Genomic DNA, 22183 nt, shown 5'->3' on the forward strand with positions numbered 1-22183 from the left:
AAAACCTTGGGAGAAACCAGGCTCAGTTGGGGGACCAGTTCTCCTCTGACCAGACGAAACCAGTAGTTCAATTCCAGGTTGCAGCAAAGTCACATTGTGACTCAGCTGGTTCCTGTGGTCTTGTCCTGGTGGTCATCTGAATTGAAAGAATCCTTTAATATTTGTATTATTACAAGAATGAGAAAATAGTTTAATACCATCAACTATTAACTTGGGAAGTTTTGTTTCATGACTTCCAGAAATGAGGGGACTTTTCATTCAATGTATTAATCCGTTTGGAATGGCTTTTACAGCTTTCTGAAACTCTTTAAATGGAATGGGAAAATTATAGAAAGACATAAATTCTTCATAAGTCAACAAGTTTCCACTTTTATGAGACATAACAAAGTATATATTTTTAAAAGTTACATAAAAATAAAGACTTATTCCCAGAGGTAATGAGGTATTATTAATATATTATGCTGACAAAGAATTTCTTCTAAAATTTATTTTTTCAAATGGCAAAAACATAGGCTGTATTGAGTGTATTCCACTCTCCCTTTTCTATCCATCTAGCTCTAGAACGCACAGAAGCACCTTTTGTCTTGCTAGTATAGCCTACAAGTCATTGAGGTTTAGTTTTAAAAACTGAAGTTCATATTCCTGTGTTTGAGAGAGTATTTGAACTTTCCAGAGATAATCAATTTAGCCTAATAATTCTGTTTCTAAGCAGTCTTTATCCTTTTTTAATTCCTTCCTTCTTTTAATTGCCAACTCTCTCGATTTGAATTGAAATAACTGCCATTTAAACGCATAGCCTGACTTCTCTGAATTAAAAATATTGGAGACTAAAGTTTCTATATTTTTTTATAAAATATGTATCCTTTAATAAAGAGTTGTTAAATTTCCAATAGAGGGAACTGGATTTACGAACAGTCTGTAAGGATAACTCAATCAGAAGGTGATCTGAAAAGGCAAATAGTGGGAGATATTTTGAACATGTTGTAGTAGGCTAGATGAAATTACAAATAGGTAAATTCTTGATTTTAAAGACTTAGACGCATTACTCCATGTATATTCAAATGAATTATTGTTAAAATAGCGCCAGCAATCAACTTAAGATAGATCTTTGCATAAAGAGTCAATAATATTACAATATTTTTTTTTTTTACCTTATTCAACACGTGTACGTACTACGTTGCGTCATCAGTGCGCGACCGCGGCATCAGAATGCTGACATGGCCGCCTCTACCGAGCTGAGATTCACTTTATGTATCTGTCTTGTTTTTATCCTGGGGTTTTCTTCGGTTTCCGCGCTCATTGAGGGACTGTATTGCGGGACTCAAAGCTGTTATGACGTGCTGGGAGTCTCGCGTGACGCCAGTAAAGCTGAGGTCGGGCGCGCGTACCGCCAGCTGGCCCGGCGATATCACCCGGACAGATATCAGCCCGGAGAGAGCGACGATACCCGCGAAACCGCGCAGCAAAAGTTTCTGCTGGTCGCTACTGCTTACGAGACCCTCAAGGTAACCCTTTCAAACCAAATTTCCATGCTGTTCTTGTTAGGAAAGTTAGAGTTTCAGTGAAGTCAGAATGCGCGTTAACGGGATATTGATACATTCAACCTACTGACTATTATTCAAATTAACGTTACTAACTTCAATAGTGGTGCTTGTGTATCCAATAATCCCAGGTTATCTCAGTTATTACAACAAAAATTTCCTGTCCAATCACTGCTAACGTTACTGCAAATGCGGTGGGACAAAAGGTAATAATTGTAAAAGTGATTTATAACTTTTTTTAAAACTCATTACAACAAGATTAACTTTATATAGATTTACCACAAATCATGCATTTATTTATCTCGGTTAATGTTAATTTAATAAATAGTGTCTATTGTAAAATCTTGTTAGTTCTCATTATTTCTAAAGCGTTACTTCACTTTATTTGAATATTAAAATAAATAATACAAGCACAGTTTAATAAGCGGCCAAAATTACAATTTAAAATCATAGCAAGCATTTGAGCCCTGGAAATATAGAAACGTCAGTGATACTGTCAGGAATCACAATGTAAGGTGTTTCAATGTTTGACTGACTGAATGTTAACTCTTCAAGCTTTAACAAATATAAACACCCACCCACATACACACTTACTTGTAAGGTTTTGTCAATCCAGCATCTTTGTATTGAATTTTGCTTTGTTGCATTTTGAAGACATGGTAAAAATGCACTACACAACTAGCGGAAACAATCTAAAATTGTACACTTAAAGACTGTTACCATTGACTGGAGCAGATTCTAGTCTTTGACAGTTAGAGAGGAGCACAAACCTAATGACTGAGTCAGTCCACTACACGACACACACTTAATGACAAATTCTGCCAAGCCACCAAAAAAAAAAAAAAAAAAAACTCACAAAAACCGCAGCATCTACTAGGGCCCAATGAAATCAGTTTTATTCTTTCCCAAATTCTGTTTTTTTTCTGTTTTAATTCTCATCAACTCCTTTTTAATGGTTAAATGTAATTGTATTAGTCAAAAAGCATGTCTGATTAATTAAAATAATAAAACTTATACATTTTCACAACAATTTATTAAAAGTTTAACAAAATTTACATTTATGTATAATAAATACCAACCAGTGTTGCCAAGTCTGTGGTTGTTTTTCATGTCTGCAGGTTGAAGCGACAATACCAATAACGTGATATTTAGCCCCTAAATTGCGAATTCTACCAAGTCAACCCTGCCAAAAAGCGTATATTTTAACCCTGGGAAGCAATTTTTTATCGGGGAACCTCCTGGAAACGTGATTGGGCTAGTTTTGGACTAGTTTTGAGAAGCAACTGGGCAGGATTTGTTGTGAAAACCTGGCAACCGTGATCTGAATGCACGTGCTGGAGACATACTTCTAATCACAGGAGCGTCTTTACTGATGAGATGTGAATGAAAAAAGCATTCGATTTTTTGCACAGCCCTATTTTACAGTTCTGTGTATGTGATGTGATGCTAGTTTTACTAAAACAGTCAAAAGCTCATGAAGTGACTCTCATTGCAGTTCTGGAGATGTTCTTCATGTGTTTACATCCTCATTTAGTTACTGTCTTTAAATAAATCGCTCATAACGTTTTGGTCATTTGGCCCCCTCATAATAGTGTTAAATAATCGTGATTACAATATTGACCAAAATCGAGCTGCCCTAATGTAATGTAGACAAAAACTTTTATTTTGGAATTAATCGCTTATAAATCGCTAATAAAATAATTCTTAATAATCTTTAAAATTACAGAAATCACTGACATAATTTAGGCTATGTTTTTTTCGACTGCAGAAAAATGAAACCATTTAATTTGAAATGTTAACTTATGAGTTAAAAGAAAGAAAATAAATCACAACAAGAACAACGTCGATTTTTCTTGTGATCAAGGATTTTTTTTTTTGGACAATTACAAAATGAATGTTGAATAATGTTTGAGTGAATGCATCTGCACTCTGCATAACCACACAATCGCTGGTGTCAGTCGCAAATATTAAATGTTTAAAAAAACCTCTTTGTGGCAATGACTGGTTCTTGAATTCTATGATTATACTCTTTAGACACAACACACTATGCAACTATCTGTCGACTGCATACAGCGACTGGGCACAATCCATTGTCAAGACCGAATTACATTCCTAATCAGCCTGAAAATTGTGAAGTGTGTGTTCTTGGCTTTAGCCATGACAGCTTAATAGATATCTAATATTGTGACTTTCAGGATGAAGAATTACGTAAGGACTATGACTACATGCTGGACCACCCAGAGGAATATTACAGCCACTACTATACCTACTACAGGAGAAGACTTGCTCCCAAAGTAGACGTTAGGATAGTGATTCTTGTAACTATCTGTGCAGTTTCACTGTTTCAGGTAAGTACACCACTCATCACAAAATGGTCTAGTGATTGACAGCTGTTCATACATTATCATTTTTTTTTTTTTTTAATAAATTTAATTTTATTATGAAAAAAATGTCTAATTAATTAAAATCAGGAAACTTATACATTTTCACATAAATTTATTAAAAGTTATTAACAAAAATTACATGTTTAGGGCCCTATGAAATGTTTAATTTTTTTTCACCATATGATTTGTTACCTAAATCTGTGTTTTAGCATGGCTAATTATTTAAATGCATGAGAACAACTTAATAAAATTTTTTCTTACAGTAGCCTTATGAAATGTTTTTTTGCTCTCAGAAATCCTGTTGTTTAATTTTTCTACAACCCCTGGCAAAAAGTATGGAATCACCCCTCTCAGAAGATGTTCATTCAAATGTTTAATTGTGTAGAGAAAAAACCAAGCACATATATGCCACAAAACAATTTTCACTCAACAAAACAATATTCTGGCTGTATAAAACACTTAAGAAAACAACAAAGAAAGATAACAATAGTCAGTTACAATTGTTTTTACAGATCAAACAGAGGAAAAAAAATATGGAATCACACAAATCTGAGGAAAATTATATGGAATCACCATGCACTTTGCATTTCTAAAACAAACACCTGTATCTGATTACAACTGCTAATTAGTCTGCAGTTAAAAAAGAGTGCTTGCACACATTAGTGATGTGTTGAACCAAGATGATTGACATAACTCATGGCTCCAACACGAGAGATGTCAGTTGAAACAAAGAAGAGGATTATCAAACTTCTCAAAGAAGGTAAATCTTCACGGAATGTTGCAAAAGATGTTGGTTGTTCCCAGTCAGCTGTGTCTAAAATCTGGACCAAGTACAAATCAAATGGAAAGATTGTAAAAGGGAAGCGTACTGGTAGACCAAGAAAGACATCAAAGCGCCAAGACAGAAAACTTAAAGCAATATGCCTTAAACAGAAAATGCACAACAAAACAAATGAGGAACAAATGGGCAGAAAGTGGAGTTCATGTCTGTGACCGGACTGTAAGAAATCGCCTAAAAGAAATGGGATTTACATACAGAAAAGCCAAACGAAAACCATCATTAACATCTAAACAGAAAAAAACAAGGTTTCAGTGGGCTAAAGAAAGACAATCTTGGACTGTGGATGACTGGATGAGAGTTATATTAAGTGATGAATCACGAATCTGCATTGGGCAGGGTGATGATGCTGGAACTTTAGTTTGGTGCCGTTCCAATGAAATTTATGAAGACAACTGCCTGAAGAAAACATGCAAATTTCCACAATCATTAATGATATGGGGTTGTATGTCAGGTAAAGGTATGGGAGAGATGACAGTCATTACATCTTCTATAAATGCACAAGTTTATGTTGAGATTTTGGACACTTTTCTTATTCCATAAATTTTCAGGATGATAATGCATCGTGCCATAGGGCAAAATCTGTGAAAACATTTCTATAGGAAAGACATATAATGTCAATGGCATGGCCTGCAAATAGTCCGGACCTCAATCCAATTGAAAATCTGTGGTGGAAATTAAAGAAAATGGTCCACGACAAGGCTCCAACCTGCAAAGCTGATCTGGCAACTGCAATAAGACAAAGCTGGAGACCGATTGATGAAGTATACTGTTTGTCATTAGTTAAATCCATACCTCAGAGAATTGAAGCTGTGATAAAAGCCAGAGGTGGTGCAACAAAGTACTAGTAGTGTTTTTATTTGGTGATTCCATATAATTTTCTTCAGATTTGTGTGATTCCATATTTTTTTTCCTCTGTTTGATCTGTAAAAACAGTTGTAATTGACTATAGTTATCTTTCTTTGTGTTTTTTTTTAAGTGTTTTATACAGCCAGAATATTGTTTTGTTGAGTGAAAATTGTTTTGTGGCATATATGTGCTTGTTTTTTTCTCTACACAATTAAACATTTGAATGAACATCTTCTGAGAGGGGTGATTCCATACTTTTTGCCAGGGGTTGTAGTTATCAAATTAAGGCATTAAACATTAATTTAATTTATCTTTTAATTACTGAAATATAAGCAAACAAAATTTTTTGGTAAACAAAAGGGATAAACTGTTAAAATTAAAACATGGAAGAAATGTTGTGTGATTATTCCTTAAGAATAATGTTTGTTTCTTTTTAGCAGAAGTAGGCTATATACACTCTGCTGAACAATAGTAATACATTTCTGGCGAATACTTGTCTTTAAACTAAACCACTTTTATTTAAACTAAACCACTAAAGACTTTTATTTTGACGGGTTGCTGTGAATACCTTTACAGTTCTGTGTATGTGATATGACGCTAGTTTTACTCAAATCAAACGGTCAAATGTTCATGAAGTCACGCTCAGAACAGTTCTGGAGAAATTGTTCATGTGTTCACGTCCTTTTTTAGAGAGACAGCAGACGCTGAAATCACATGAGTGTCACGAACGCTTCCGCACCATTCATTAACAGAGACACGCAGAACATGCAGGATTCATATTTAAATTGACTTTTCCAGCTTAATATTTACTGATACTAGTCAATTTGACAAATACATGACATTAAACTGTGAATTAAATTTTTATAACTGGATTCTGTGATTCCGTCCGCATTTTTCTGCATCGCAAAAATCATAGGGCACTATCTAAATGAATGGGGGAATCCTGAAATCTCAAAAACTGCTTGCTGAACTAAAGTAAATTACATATTTTTATGTAAACATTTTTTTTCTAAATATCTTATTTTGTGTCCCACAAAAGAAAGAAATGCATAAAGGTTTGGAAAGATATAAGGATAAGTATTTATTTATTTTACATTTGCTCAAGTAAAAAAATATAGATGTGAATCATTACCCTATTTTTTTATTTGTTTATTTTTAAAATGTTTATTTGGATGAATGAAACACTTTTTATCTTTATTTTTATTCGCACCAACATTATTTGATTTTAACATTTTGGAATAATGTACTCATATAGCACATATTTATTTAGTCTCACTGGTAAAGACCTTTTTTTAAAGAGCCACACAGATGGGAAATCAAAAATTACCTGTATTACAGTGTATGGTGTAGCTGTCCATCAGTGTAAACAATGTGCAATGTAATTAAACCAAAAAGTACATGATTTATAAAGTTATTGGCTTCTAAAGTAAGGAGTCGACTCTGAATCGCTGAAACGAGTCGTTATAGATTTCAAATCTTTTGCCCATCTCTATGTACTTCACACTTCACTTCATCTACAGCGATATCATTGACTTGATTGCAAATTAAAACAGACACTATTTCAACTGAACAGAGATGACATAACTGAATTCAATGATGAACTGCCTTTAACTATCATTTTGCATTATTGAGACACTGTTTTCCAAATGAATGTTGTTCAGTGCTTTGGCGCAATGTATTTTGTTTAAAGCACTATATAAATAAAGGTGATTGATTGATTGATGTACGTCACTAGGAGCACTTTGCATAATAATCTCCGCCTACCATGTTGGGAGAAACGGAACTCTGAGCTGCCCCACCCACCCCACCCCCCACACAGACGCTCTGGTTGGTGTGAGAGCATCATGTCGAGGAGACGGTGTGTTTTTAATTGTAAAGGCAAGTTTGTTTTATTTTCACTGACAAAGAATGAAGATCAGAACCAATGGCTAAAATTCAGTTTTACCACAATACCAGAGCAGTAACGTTACAACAAATACCTTTTGTTGTGTTCACAACATTTCACTGATGACTGCTTTTCTAATCTCGGTGAGTTCAAAGTGGGATTTTCAAAGCGTTTGGCCATAAAAGAGGGTTCCTTACCAACTTTATTTAGACCAATGAGCATCTCCGAATCACAACGCGAAGTATGATTATGAAGTTATGTGTCTGTTTTCTCCCGAGCGTCTTATCAGTATGTGTGCTGTCTGCAGCCTGTCTGAGCTGATCTTCATTTACAAACACGTCATTAAAATGAAGTGTAACTCCGTGAATACTCAACGCAGAGACATGAGAGAGATATCTATAGAAAGCTTGACATGTCTTCTTTAAAACTAAACAAGTGCTTTTAACAGATATTCTGTGATAAAGTAATCCATATGAAAACAACGCGATGTCTGTTTTTCATGTCTCCCTTCATTATATCTAATGTGTCCACGCCCCCGCGCTGAACGCGCTATTCAGATTCAAACTGAAGCGCGCAGCTTGAATACACCCACACAGAAGAAAAAGCAGCGAGACTGTTCAAGTTTTTTATTTTACTGTTTGCTTCGCGGTGAGAGGAATAAGACATAATTCACCCCAAAAAGATGCTAACGCATTGTTTACCTTGAAGTTGTGTGCGGAACAACCAATCAAAACTGACTATGTTAGTTCACCAATCAGAACACAGAATGCTACCGAAAGGTGGGGTTTAAGGAAACTGAATCTTTTGAACAGCTTCGCGTGAACCGTTTAGGGATCTCTGAGAATTGAGGTAATTTTAAAATGATATTTTGACAAAATGACAATGTTTTTTAACCTGGGATGGATTTAAACCTATTGTACAGGACTTATAAACAGTGATAGGAAGCTTAGATTTTTCATCTTACTGGCTCTTTAATTTAAAACCAAAACAAATACTGAATGCTGATTAAGAAACATCTCATTGAATGTGTGTTGATTTTGTTGTTTGGATTGTAGAACTATGCAGTTGTTGCCTTTGGTTACAGTTAATCTTTTAATTTAAGACCAGTTCTATGAAGTTTCAATCCAATTCAAAAACAAAAGCTAAATGCTGATGTCTGTACCACCTGTTTGTATTGAATGTCAGCTACTTACTGTGCAGTTACTGCCGTTAATTCAGATGGTTATGGTTCTTGTTTTCAATAGCCAAAAGCCAGTTTGGCCTATTAAATACCAAATAAACCTTGTTTATGCATACTTTCCTTTTCCGGTAATCGGAATCGGCCAGTTTGCTTGTAAAAAAAAATCGGTATTGGATTCGGCCATGAAAAATCATGATCGTGCGTCCCTACCTTTTACATAGAATTTGTAAGATCCTTAAGACGATCGAGGATGTCTGAGGGCAAAACAAATTTGCATACGCAAGTTTTGCTGGGGTGCACATCTTAGAAGGAAGGAAGGGTTCAAGTTATTGATCAAACTTGCAGCAACTCAACTGCTTGGGGGAAAAATGAATCATTTATTGTTTCCAAGCTGGTGCACAGAGCAAAAGGCTGGGACAAGAACAGGAATTCAGCTATTATTTCCTCATCAATACAATGGAATTGGATTCTCATTAACATTTGTGAATAAAGTTTCCATCCAACTTGTCAAAGAGACAAAATCGTCACTTCCTGATAAACTGGTACTAAATTTCATTTTTTTAAAAGTAGGAGAAATCACTGAATATAATAATTTTCATATATAATAAATTACTTGCAGACAAAACACAATAAATGCAATCATTGTTTTTGAGGTGGATGTTTGGGAATGATGCTATTTAAGACCATTCTGGGAGACAATTATACAAAAATACTTTGACTTCGCTCAGGCATTTCAGAATGACCATGACAATATTTTGGATGCTTTGAGATCGATCTGTTTGTTTTGTCCAGTTAGTTTGTCCCAATTTCGCAAAGATCGCAAAGACTTTTTAATGCGCATGGATTAATTTATTAATGCATTTCCATCTCCCATTTTTCACATTGACATTGACATTTACAAGTCAAAAACCACCTTAAGTGAGCATAATTTTTTAAATAAATTTTATTTTAAATTAAAATTTTATAAAAATTATTCTAATTTTTTTTTTCAAAATTTGGAATTTCCATCACTCAGTTTCTCATGTAATAATTTAAAATGTGCATAACAGGGTAGATGGAAACATAGCTACTGTTAACTCTGAACTCTGTGATAGTCTTTATGATTGTAGGCAAATGCTAAATGAGGATGTCACAAGATCCACTTTTTTTTTATTTTTTTTATTTTTTTAAGGTCATTAACTTTTGTGTCATCTTGTGTACCATTAAAGCTGTAGAGATGACCAATTGTGAAACCAACAAAATGTGCATTTCTTCCTACATGTATTGCAGCGAAATTAGCAGGAAGCACATGACAGGATGATTTGTTCTGAAACTCCACTATTATGCAATTAACTATTGCAAAGCAATATTACGATTACTGAGTTCCACAACAAAATGTTGTTCTTCTAAAAAAAAAAAAAAAAAAAAACCGCAAGGACTGTTAGAAGCAACATGACTGAGAGCTAGAGAACTGGTGTTTCAGCCTAACATATGGGAAGCAGAGAGCGCAGCGCTGAACAATTAAAATAATGCGATAACATGCTCACACAAATATGGGTAAAATGCTAAGCACTATAACCACTTGACATTCACAAAGCAGAGTTAAATGATTTGCCTAGACATAAATGTATTTAGGTAGATTTTGAGGTGCATTACCTTAAAAAAAATACCTCAGTATGTCCTCAGTACCTCAGATATTGGGAAAACATATAGACTCTTATTTTCAGTCTTGCACTCAAACACAACACCGGGATTGCTTACGAAACATTTTTGACATTACAGCTGCTCGAGAGCAGAGAAAATGAAGGACTGCGTACCACCGTTGAGGTCAGAAACTATGGCAATGCAGGAGTGTCAATCAGCCCCTGTTGCCCAGCCCTATAGAAATGTGATGTCACATTGCATGCAAAAAACGGCAGGCCTAGTGAGACTGATTTGATTGAATGGATTTTAAAATATAAGGAGTGGGTTAATTTTTATCATTGTTGGCTGGTTGTTTTCACACAATGCCAACACGCATTTATGTCCAAACACCATGTAAAAGTGGATTTTGCATAATAGGTGCCATTTAAGATACTGTGAAGCTTTCACCAAATCCTTCCAAACTACTCTGAATTGATGACTTTCACTAAACTTGCAATAAATATACCATCTTTTTCCAAGATGTTAAGATCTGTGTAAGGATAAGATGTGTTAAAGATATATAGATATAAAATATAAAGTCCTTCAACAAGCTACTTTGCTTATTTGTGTGTTTCTGAAATGTCTGTGCTGACAGCTTGTTTTCTCTAATCTTATCTTACTGTGATTCAAATCAGACCAAAGACAATAAGCATAACATGTTTTTCACTTAAATGGATGTTCTGTATTTTATTTCAAAAATATTTATTCTTTAAAACTTTTTTTTTTATGTAGATTTCATGATACTAGGCAATATTACCATCTATTGTTTTCAGTGTTTGTGGAACTATTGAAAAAAAAAAAAAAGAAAAGAGAAAAGAGAAAATAACCTCATGTATTACCATGGTGTAACCACTAGATGCCTGTATAACCCATTGCATTTAGATATGTATGCATATATATTTGGACAGTATAAAAAAATGTCTACTTCATAGGGGCTGATTTGTATATTGTACTTTAAAAAAAATATGGAATTTTTCATATTTCCCATTAATTTACTTAGGATTTGCCTATGAAGTTCACCATTGTTACCTTTTATTTTTATTTTTATTTTTTTAAGACCATTTAGCCTTTTCCAATCATGTCCATGGTTTTTGTGTCCATATAGCAAGTGCCACAAAAGTCACCACGTTTTGTTCCATTATGATGTTTATTCATATCTATTATTGATTGATTAATCAAGTGGCTGTTTTTGAACACACATCAATCAATTAAATCTGAAGAGCAATGGATATTTTAAACAAACAAGGGCTATCAGCATTAAAACAAAGAACTGATTGATAGCAATGCTCAATGAAGAATTCGGTTTATGAGTAAAAATTTACCCAAAAATGTATTTTACCCACTGTAGGCCATTTATTTTTAGATTCCTTCCTAAATGACATCTGCCCTTGAACTGATGTTCAAGTACCCTGCCATAACAAGAAGTCTCATTGTGTGGCATTTTAATGTATAGAATATGACTCATAGATTCCGATGTTAGAGTCAGAACTAACAATTTCATTTCAGAATGACCATGACAATATTTTGGATGCTTTGAGATCGATCTGTTTGTTTTGTCCAGTTAGTTTGTCCCAATTTCGCAAAGATCGCAAAGACTTTTTAATGCGCATGGATTAATTTATTAATGCATTTCCATCTCCCATTTTTCACATTGACATTGACATTTACAAGTCAAAAACCACCTTAAGCGAGCATAATTTTTTAAATAAATTTTATTTTAAATTAAAATTTTATAAAAATTATTCTAATTTTTTTTTTCAAAATTTGGAATTTCCATCACTCAGTTTCTCATGTAATAATTTAAAATGTGCATAACAGGGTAGATGGAAACATAGCTACTGTTAACTCTGAACTCTGTGATAGTCTTTATGATTGTAGGCAAATGCTAAATGAGGATGTCACAAGATCCACTTTTTTTTTTTTTTTTTTTTTTTTTTTTAAGGTCATTAACTTTTGTGTCATCTTGTGTACCATTAAAGCTGTAGAGATGACCAATTGTGAAACCAACAAAATGTGCATTTCTTCCTACATGTATTGCAGCGAAATTAGCAGGAAGCACATGACAGGATGATTTGTTCTGAAACTCCACTATTATGCAATTAACTATTGCAAAGCAATATTACGTTTACTGAGTTCCACAACAAAATGTTGTTCTTCTAAAAAAAAAAAAAAAAACCGCAAGGACTGTTAGAAGCAACATGACTGAGAGCTAGAGAACTGGTGTTTCAGCCTAACATATGGGAAGCAGAGAGCGCAGCGCTGAACAATTAAAATAATGCGATAACATGCTCACACAAATATGGTTAAAATGCTAAGCACTATAACCACTTGACATTCACAAAGCAGAGTTAAATGATTTGCCTAGACATAAATGTATTTAGGTAGATTTTGAGGTGCATTACCTTAAAAAAAATACCTCAGTATGTCCTCAGTACCTCAGATATTGGGAAAACATATAGACTCTTATTTTCAGTCTTGCACTCAAACACAACACCGGGATTGCTTACGAAACATTTTTGACATTACAGCTGCTCGAGAGCAGAGAAAATGAAGGACTGCGTACCACCGTTGAGGTCAGAAACTATGGCAATGCAGGAGTGTCAATCAGCCCCTGTTGCCCAGCCCTATAGAAATGTGATGTCACATTGCATGCAAAAAACGGCAGGCCTAGTGAGACTGATTTGATTGAATGGATTTTAAAATATAAGGAGTGGGTTAATTTTTATCATTGTTGGCTGGTTGTTTTCACACAATGCCAACACGCATTTATGTCCAAACACCATGTAAAAGTGGATTTTGCATAATAGGTGCCATTTAAGATACTGTGAAGCTTTCACCAAATCCTTCCAAACTACTCTGAATTGATGACTTTCACTAAACTTGCAATAAATATACCATCTTTTTCCAAGATGTTAAGATCTGTGTAAGGATAAGATGTGTTAAAGATATATAGATATAAAATATAAAGTCCTTCAACAAGCTACTTTGCTTATTTGTGTGTTTCTGAAATGTCTGTGCTGACAGCTTGTTTTCTCTAATCTTATCTTACTGTGATTCAAATCAGACCAAAGACAATAAGCATGACATGTTTTTCACTTAAATGGATGTTCTGTATTTTATTTCAAAAATATTTATTCTTTAAAACTTTTTTTTTTATGTAGATTTCATGATACTAGGCAATATTACCATCTATTGTTTTCAGTGTTTGTGGAACTATTGAAAAAAAAAGAAAAGAGAAAAGAAAAGAAAAAATAACCTCATGTATTACCATGGTGTAACCACTAGATGCCTGTATAACCCATTGCATTTAGATATGTATGCATATATATTTGGACAGTATAAAAAAATGTCTACTTCATAGGGGCTGATTTGTATATTGTACTTTAAAAAAAATATGGAATTTTTCATATTTCCCATTAATTTACTTAGGATTTGCCTATGAAGTTCACCATTGTTACCTTTTATTTTTATTTTTATTTTTTTAAGACCATTTAGCCTTTTCCAATCATGTCCATGGTTTTTGTGTCCATATAGCAAGTGCCACAAAAGTCACCACGTTTTGTACCATTATGATGTTTATTCATATCTATTATTGATTGATTAATCAAGTGGCTGTTTTTGAACACACATCAATCAATTAAATCTGAAGAGCAATGGATATTTTAAACAAACAAGGGCTATCAGCATTAAAACAAAGAACTGATTGATAGCAATGCTCAATGAAGAATTCGGTTTATGAGTAAAAATTTACCCAAAAATGTATTTTACCCACTGTAGGCCATTTATTTTTAGATTCCTTCCTAAATGACATCTGCCCTTGAACTGATGTTCAAGTACCCTGCCATAACAAGAAGTCTCATTGTGTGGCATGTTAATGTATAGAATATGACTCATAGATTCCGATGTTAGAGTCAGAACTAACAATTTAATAAACAGATGTTTTTATGTCTTTGCAGTATTACAGCTGGTGGAGTAGTTACACAGAAGCCATCAACTACCTGATGACGGTTCCCAAATACCGCATCCAGGCTACTGAACTGGCCAAGCAGCAAGGTCTGCTGAATAGAACCAGAGAGAAGGGCAAGAACCGGCGCTCTAAAGAGGAGATCCGTGAAGAGGAGGAGCAGATTATCAAAGACATAATCAAGAACAAGATAGACATCAAAGGCGGCTATCAGAAGCCCAATGTATCTGATATTCTGCTTTGTAAAATCATTCTGTTCCCTTACCATTTGTGCACCTATGTGGCATGGAACTTCTCATGGTTTTACCGTTTCACTATTCGCCGGGAGGAGTATGGGGATGAGGAGAGACTTTACATTATCCGCAAGTACATGAAGATGTCACAGGCTCAGTTTGATAGTCTAGACAACAGCCTGATCGAGACTTTCCTCAAGCAGCAGCTCTGGATCAAAGAGAATTATGAGGTTTGAGAAGATTTATTTTATTTTATAGCGTTGATTCCACAAAATAGAGCAGTGATGAGTGATGACTTTTTTTTGTAGACTAACCTGGAAGTTACCATCCTCCTGGATCCCTAAACAAAATTCCAATAGAGTTTCTCATTGGATTTTAGATTATTGCAGAAAATAAGACCAGTTACCAACAAACATTTATGATTCTCACACATTTGGTTCGTCATTAAAAACTTCACAAATGAAAGCAACTTTTATGAAATGTTGAAGTCTAAATACAATCTGCAGATGTATGATCTATTACATTGTGACCATCTACCTTAGCCCGCAAAACGTTGGCCATGTGGTGAGGCACTGATCCAATGAGATTGAGATAGGTCTCTTGGGGTATCTGGTACCATAATGTTAACGGGAGGTCCTGCGGTTCCTATACATTGCGGGGTGATGGTGATGTTATTAATATTGAATTAATATTTAATCAAATAGTCGAATTGGTAATCAAATCAAATTTTAAGCTTGTGAATGAGAATTGAATCATTAAATTTATAGCCTCTGTTGGTAATCTGCGTATGTGCGCTTGGTCATCGACTTGATGCACCAGAAATCTTGAATCTTTCTACCAATCATCAACGGTCCAATCTCAATGATTTTAGGCCCGTTTCACCAATCATCAACGGTCCAATCTCAATGATCTTAGGCTCGTTTCACCAATCATCAACGGTCCAATCTCAATGATTTTAGGCCCGTTTCACCAATCATCAACGGTCCAATCTCAATGATCTTAGGCCCGTTTCACCAATCATCAACGGTCCAATCTCAATGATCTTAGGCCCGTTTCACCAATCATCAACGGTTCAATCTCAATGATCTTAGGTCCGTTTCATGCATTGTTGCCAATGGTGTGCAGTTAGTATGGGGACCTGGCTGGATCGTATGCTACACAGGCCTATATGCAGAAGGCTGCGATAAACTGTGATACATTTCCCTGCTGGTGACTGCCATTTCCAGGATCCAAGTTCTGAATCGCCGTGCCATCACAATTTGTCCTTTATCAAATTCTGATAAGTTGGCAGCTTTTCCCATCTTGACACTGAACACTCAACTGATTGAAAACTGGTCCTTGGTTGGTATATATACTGCTCTTTGAATTGCTCCTGTGGCACCATTTGGTTGCCAGGTGCACTTATTGCTCTTAGCTTGGGTTGGTCATAACGTAATGGCTCTTTAGTGTATAGAGAAGCACCCTTATTCTCCTTATTAAGTCAAATGGTGATTTACTACTTTTCATGTTATTAAGCTTGAATGTGTGGTGTTAGTATGTTTGTGTTGAAGGACTCCAGAATAACTGGTCTTTCTGTGTTTGATATATTAAGACCTACAAAGAGGAGCAGGAGGAAGAAATGAAGATGAAGATGGCCACAGACTCACGATGGAAACGCTACAGGCGTTGGATGAGGAGTGAGGGGCCTGGACGCATCACTTTTGCTGATGATTGACCTCACTTGAACAGAGAGCCATCCCAGATGCACGTCCAGCCTGAACAGCCTGAGCTCATATGAGTAATGACACACAGCTCTGTGCGTCCTTGTTTACAATAGACTGACAATGTGCATGTCATTTACAAGACTGCCTTTCCTCATATAAAGTCTATAAAGGCTTTTTGATTGTGCTTATGGAGGATCATTAGATTTTTCTGTCAATGCATAGGACGAAGAGACTGTGTTGGAAACATAACGAAAAGTAACTGTGTAATAACATTGTGTGTTGTTTTACCAGGAGAAATATTATCACAGGTTGAAGAAAACCCAGTATTATAGTTTGAAAAATGCCTCATTTCAAACACTGAAAAGCTTTGTGTCTCTTTCTTTCTGTCAGCTATAAATGTTACGTCACCCGATGCTGTGCTTGTGCCCTAAAGGCATTTTCCCCCCTCTTTCTTTCTTCCTTTTTTTGCATGTATAAAATCACATCTAATTCATCCAGCTTTAGTACTGAAATAACGTTTTATGGTTTGGTTAGCAATACTTGTTTACCTTGTAGTAATTCCTGTTCATGAGCATCCTGGAGACATCCATGATATCACTTTAAAAAAGTGCAGACAACAGGTTGTCATGCAGTAGATATAATATTTTATCAGTAATTTATCATATATTATTATCTGTGCATTACCGATGACGCACATAAAAAGGTCTATCCCCCAATGACTTTTCATTGATTTAAGGTAGTATGTATTTGACTATGTGCCTTCAATAAATGCTTGTAATTGGGGTGTCACGATAAATCGATTTGTTGATCGATTCTTTTTTTTTTTTTTTTTTTAGAGTACATTGTGATTCTTTCCTGAATTCAGAAAATTGCAGAATCGATCCACGATTTATCATGACATCCCTACTTGTAATTTTCTTAATTTTCTTCAAAATACATTTTTCCTCGCTTGTAAGGATTAATTTTCCTGAAATCTGTCTAGGAGAAACAATGCTATTAAAATATATTCTAGAAAGTACAACACAAGGAAATTTTTAACTATGTCCTTGTCATTGTTTTCCATTCAGTTTGAGTATTTCCCACAATATGTAACAAAAACTAGACTTAAGGGTAGAACAGAGAGATCACAAATTGATTGTACAGTATTTTAGCCAACCAGCATCTTTCAACATGACTGTGCTCAGACATTTCACTGCAATTTTTACGTAAAATTTAGAGGGTCAGATGCGTTGGTGTTGGACTTGCTGTTCATCCAGATCACCAACTGAGGTTACTATAGCAGTTATTGGAAAACCATATTGAATGAAGGGGAAACCATACATTCTTAAGTCAAAATCTCAGTGTCTTTACACAGTTGCAGAATTTATACAAAAATGAATAATACTTGTGAAACAGATGTAGGAATTTTCGGATCAAATGGCATTAGTAGAATGAGGTTAAAACTGGATTTGACTTTGATTTAAGAAGTAATAAAAAAATAAAAATGTATAACTTAACTCCACACTTGTCACTTACTATATACAAAAAAGACAAGACTTTTTGAATGCATGTGTTTGATCATAAATAAAGCAATTTCAATGATTTTTTTTCAAGAATTCAGAAGTTTTTTTTTTCATTTAAAAAAAAGATTTTTCTAAAGCAAATAGGGTCCTGGTTTTCCCTGTATGAAATCATGTCATTTTACCTTAGATTTGAGGCAGTTGCAAAGCTGAGCATCCCAGCTTCACTTTGTGTTTACTGAGGTTCAGTGAATATATTAATAATTGTGCTACTGCAGAGCCTGAAAGAGTAGATTTGAACTATGCATGGTTATTGTGAATTCCTGAAAAAAAATAGCATTCATGTGATACGGATATTATCAAGGAGCAAAGAAGACACAAACATATCCTCTGTTATATTTATATTTATATTTGTGGTGCCAGTCATGTTTCTGTCTCCAAATCATTTTTAATTGTTCAGGATAATTCTACTCACCCATATGTTTTGTGCATGCTGTTACTACTGTGTGTGTCTGTAGATTATAGGCTGTGAGATTATGGTTGATGGTTCAGTGTTTTCTATCTTGTTGGGAGGATTGAATGAAGGAGCATGTGTGTAATCAGGATTAAAGTCTCCCTCTATTCTACTGAAATTCAGGTCACTGGCAGGTCAGCATACTAGCACAAACACATAAATCTGTTAAAAACAACTCAGGAAATATTTGAATGTTTATTTAAATGTAGGTTAAACAACAAATGCATTTTAGCACATGAAAAAACATGGGATATGGATATGTTACAACTGAGATTAAAAAAAAAAAATCATATTAAAATGGAGAATATTATCAAATAAATATTTAACTACTATAATGATAGCAACCCTAGTAGAGGATGTCTTAAAAATTATGGATTTATTATTTACGATGAAGCACATGAACACATCTTTGTATCATTGCGCAACACCCTCATCACTAAACAATCCATATACTGTCAAATGTATTCCATGTATTATGTATTTTATTGTTTATTAAATGAAGCATGAGGGACCCCTCCACGCTTTATGTCTGCATCATTCACTTTTAATTTTGAGACCACACCTTTGCCACTGTCAAATAATATCTTCTAATTTGGGAAATAAAATATGTTAAGTGATGTGTGGGTGTGTGGAAGCCCACTTTCTGAAGTGCAGAGGGATTACTATTACTATTATTATTTTATCATTAATGCTATGAAGTGTATTCACAATACAGCATGAATTTTCATACCTTACTGCTTACCGGGGTGTTTTAACAGGCAACAGTGGAGCACATCAATGAAAACTTTTACCAGCCCCAGTTTTAGATATATTTCTCCCATTGATTTGCTCCACTGGCATTTAAAAAGACTTGAACCAAACCAAACAGCTGCAAGATGAATCACAGCATAACAATATTTAATTTGACTTACTTTGAAGTTCAGAAAAAGTAACGAGATTGTGTATTTAACATATTGTGACAGGCAGAATGATGAATGGCTCAAAATAAGTGAGTTTAATGTTTACCCCTGAAGTTGACCCACTTTTTTAATGCAGTAATGGTGAATGGAGCACATGCTGTGATGATGGGGACGTGTGCGTCAGGGTTCTGTGTTGCAAGGGCCCCATTACCTTTCTTGATACTTTCTATTAAATTTGCTCCATCTTTTCTTTCCGGCTGCAGCTGGAATCATGTACACCATTTCAAGTTGCTTTTAAATGATTGTCTGATCCTCAATCCGGGCATTTAGAGAGACCCTACATCTTTCAGAGTTGAGCTACATTATATTATATTTGGATATATCATAAAATCCCATGTTGTTTCTTTCGAATGCAAATGTGATTAGCAAAATTTGTAAGACCACTTTACAGCACTATTCCACTTATTTTTAAAGTCTGTTAAAAAGATGTGTAGCCCAACTAATGTGCCCACAATTATTTGGGAAGCAATTAGGAACCTATCTTTAAAAACAATCAATCATTAATGCTGGTATTATTAAGAGTTTGCAGGCTTCAAAGGATTTTCTCATTAATAATGTAATATTGGTATGCCTGATTAGTATGACAGTATGAAGATCAAGCTTCATCAGGCTCCAAATTCAAAAACTACACGGAGAAGACAGCAATGATATATGAATAGGTTGAATAGGATCAGGCCCATCTCCAGAATCAAATCAATGAGGGTGCTTCTTAAATTAATATTATTTAAAATAGAATTTATTTCTGTGATGCAAAGCTGAATCTTCAGCATCATTACTCCAATCTTCATTGTCAAATTATCCCTCAGAAATAATTTTAATATGCTGATTTATTAGCAATGTTGGAAAACGTTGTGCTGCTTAATACTTTTTTCCCCCCAGAATATTTTAATAAATAAAGAGTTCAGAAAAACAGTGTGGAAATGGAAATGTGTTACAATATACTCCAGTATTAAAAATGTAAGAAATTAATACTTTTATTCATCAAGGATGTGTTAAATGAATTAAAGGTGAAAACTTTTTATTCATTAAAGAATCAAAGAAAAAAGGAGGCTATCACAAGTTCCCAAAAAATATTAAGCAGCACAACAGTTTCAACATTGAGAATAAACCAACATGAATGATTTCTGAAGGATCATGTGACGCTGAAGACTGGAGTAATGGATGATGAAAATTCAGCACTGCATTACAGAAATAAATTATATTATAAAGTATATTAAAATGGGAAACCAATATTAGAAATTGCAATAATATTTCACAATATCCATCAGGATGGAATGAAAACAGCTTTGTGGGCTAATTGTTGTTGTTGTTGTTTTTTTTTTTTTTGTAGCTTTCATTATATTAATTTATCATTTTGAGCAGGAGTCCAGGATTCATCTGGAAATGTTTTTTTAAACAAACCTAGTAAGAAGAAGAGCAATAAGACAGCATTGTGAAATGAAAAAGTGTGCTTTGATTTTGAATGGCGAACACATGCTCACCCTTAGACATTCACAGGTTCATTTAGAGGTATTAGCAAAACAACAAAGCTAATGCTTTTCACAGAAATTACATAATTACCCATCATACATTGTGATATAGCCTGGTTAGTTGGTCCGTTGGATCAGATTGCTTTCTCACTACAACTTAACCTCTCCATGGACTTTGATGGTTTAAATAAAATGTGAACAAGTCATTGAACTGTTGTTGAATCAAAATGTGGAGGAACAAGCAGGAGACAATGGAAACATTTATATTCTAAAAATAACTCACATCAGCCTCAAAATAATGAAACTCACCTATGTCTCTGGCTTTCAACATTGACATTTAGATTAACCACGGAAAAGTAGATAACAAATTAACATGTTAATCTGTTAATAACCCTCTATTAACACTTCTAAAAGTGTAAATATTGTAAAATCTTATGTAAATATAGCTGACGTTCATATTTTTTCCCAATATAATGCTAAGCTCTTTTCGGACTATTTCTGCCTTCCATGAAATCTCAAAATACTCCCAGACACAAACAATGTATGATGACTTGACTTTTTTAATCTTTACCATAAATGTCTTTCACTCACTTTCATCTGAAGACACTGAGAAAATTGTGGAAAATTCTCACACTTGTGTCGTCCGATGTTAACATGACATGCAGATCTCTTTCACGTCCGTGTTCCCAACACACCACTGGGTTATAATGTTAGTGTATAATGTAATCAAGACCAATTTTCAATCCAACATCCTTAGCGGTCTCAACTCAGCATTTGGGTAAAAATGACCCCCAAAAAGGTACATTTGTTTTTGTTTGAAGTGTTATACTGACATCTGACCATAAACAGAAAGTGCATGAGTTCTTGTTTATTCCTCAGAGGCAGAAAATTATCATTGGCTCACATCTCACAGCTCACACAGGTCAAACTTGTCCTCACTATCTCACAATATTATCCAAATAAAATTTTAATCATAATTTTACCCAAGTAAACAACCATTGCTTGGAAAAAGTCACAGTTTGCTAAATTAACCATATGCCTTCATTCCACAAATCAGATACGGGGTGCTTCAATTCTTTAAAGATGTAATATACATTGATATGTGGGTACAACAACATCACTGAGGTAAAAAACGCCGGAATCTAAATCTGAGATGACATGATTCATTGAAATGTGGACATGTCATTGCGAGGACCTAAATGCATAACCCAATAGGAATACAGCCTCAAAGGGCAATGCCGAAATAATTGGATAATATCCTTTAAGCAGATTCAGTTTACTTCCAAACTGAGCACAACACACAAAGTCACAGGATTTACTTTCCTATAATCCAGTCTTCTTCAAAACAGACCCACTTTTCTGCAGAGTTTAGCTGTAACCTTAATCGAATGACATATGTTACACAATATGATCATTTTTTTTATTTTTTTTATTGCCGTTTATCGTGTTTTGGAACCAAACTCTTCATATATATATATATATATATATATATATATATATATA

The 22183-nt window shown here is 34.5% G+C and overlaps 1 protein-coding gene across 1 annotated transcript; it reads left to right on the top strand.

The window, feature by feature from the left end:
- Nucleotides 1–1183: 1183 nt before the first annotated feature.
- Nucleotides 1184–16469, top strand: dnajc25 (DnaJ (Hsp40) homolog, subfamily C, member 25). The gene is made up of 4 exons (XM_026259947.1): nucleotides 1184–1505; nucleotides 3737–3889; nucleotides 14296–14766; nucleotides 16128–16469. Exons 1-4 carry the CDS (start codon nucleotides 1218–1220, stop codon nucleotides 16248–16250), a joined length of 1035 nt encoding a protein of 344 aa, XP_026115732.1. The 5' UTR covers nucleotides 1184–1217; the 3' UTR covers nucleotides 16251–16469.
- Nucleotides 16470–22183: the final 5714 nt, after the last annotated feature.

This window comes from Carassius auratus, unplaced genomic scaffold, assembly GCF_003368295.1.
Source record: "Carassius auratus strain Wakin unplaced genomic scaffold, ASM336829v1 scaf_tig00215316, whole genome shotgun sequence".
NCBI lineage: Eukaryota > Metazoa > Chordata > Actinopteri > Cypriniformes > Cyprinidae > Carassius > Carassius auratus.

Bases quoted from the DNA above. Each gene is read 5' to 3' on its own strand.
- dnajc25 (XM_026259947.1), top strand. From the start codon at position 1,218: ATGGCCGCCTCTACCGAGCTGAGATTCACTTTATGTATCTGTCTTGTT. The intron at 3,890-14,295 runs GTAAGTACACCA...ATGTCTTTGCAG, and splicing joins GTGCAGTTTCACTGTTTCAG to TATTACAGCTGGTGGAGTAG. The intron at 14,767-16,127 runs GTTTGAGAAGAT...TGATATATTAAG, and splicing joins GGATCAAAGAGAATTATGAG to ACCTACAAAGAGGAGCAGGA.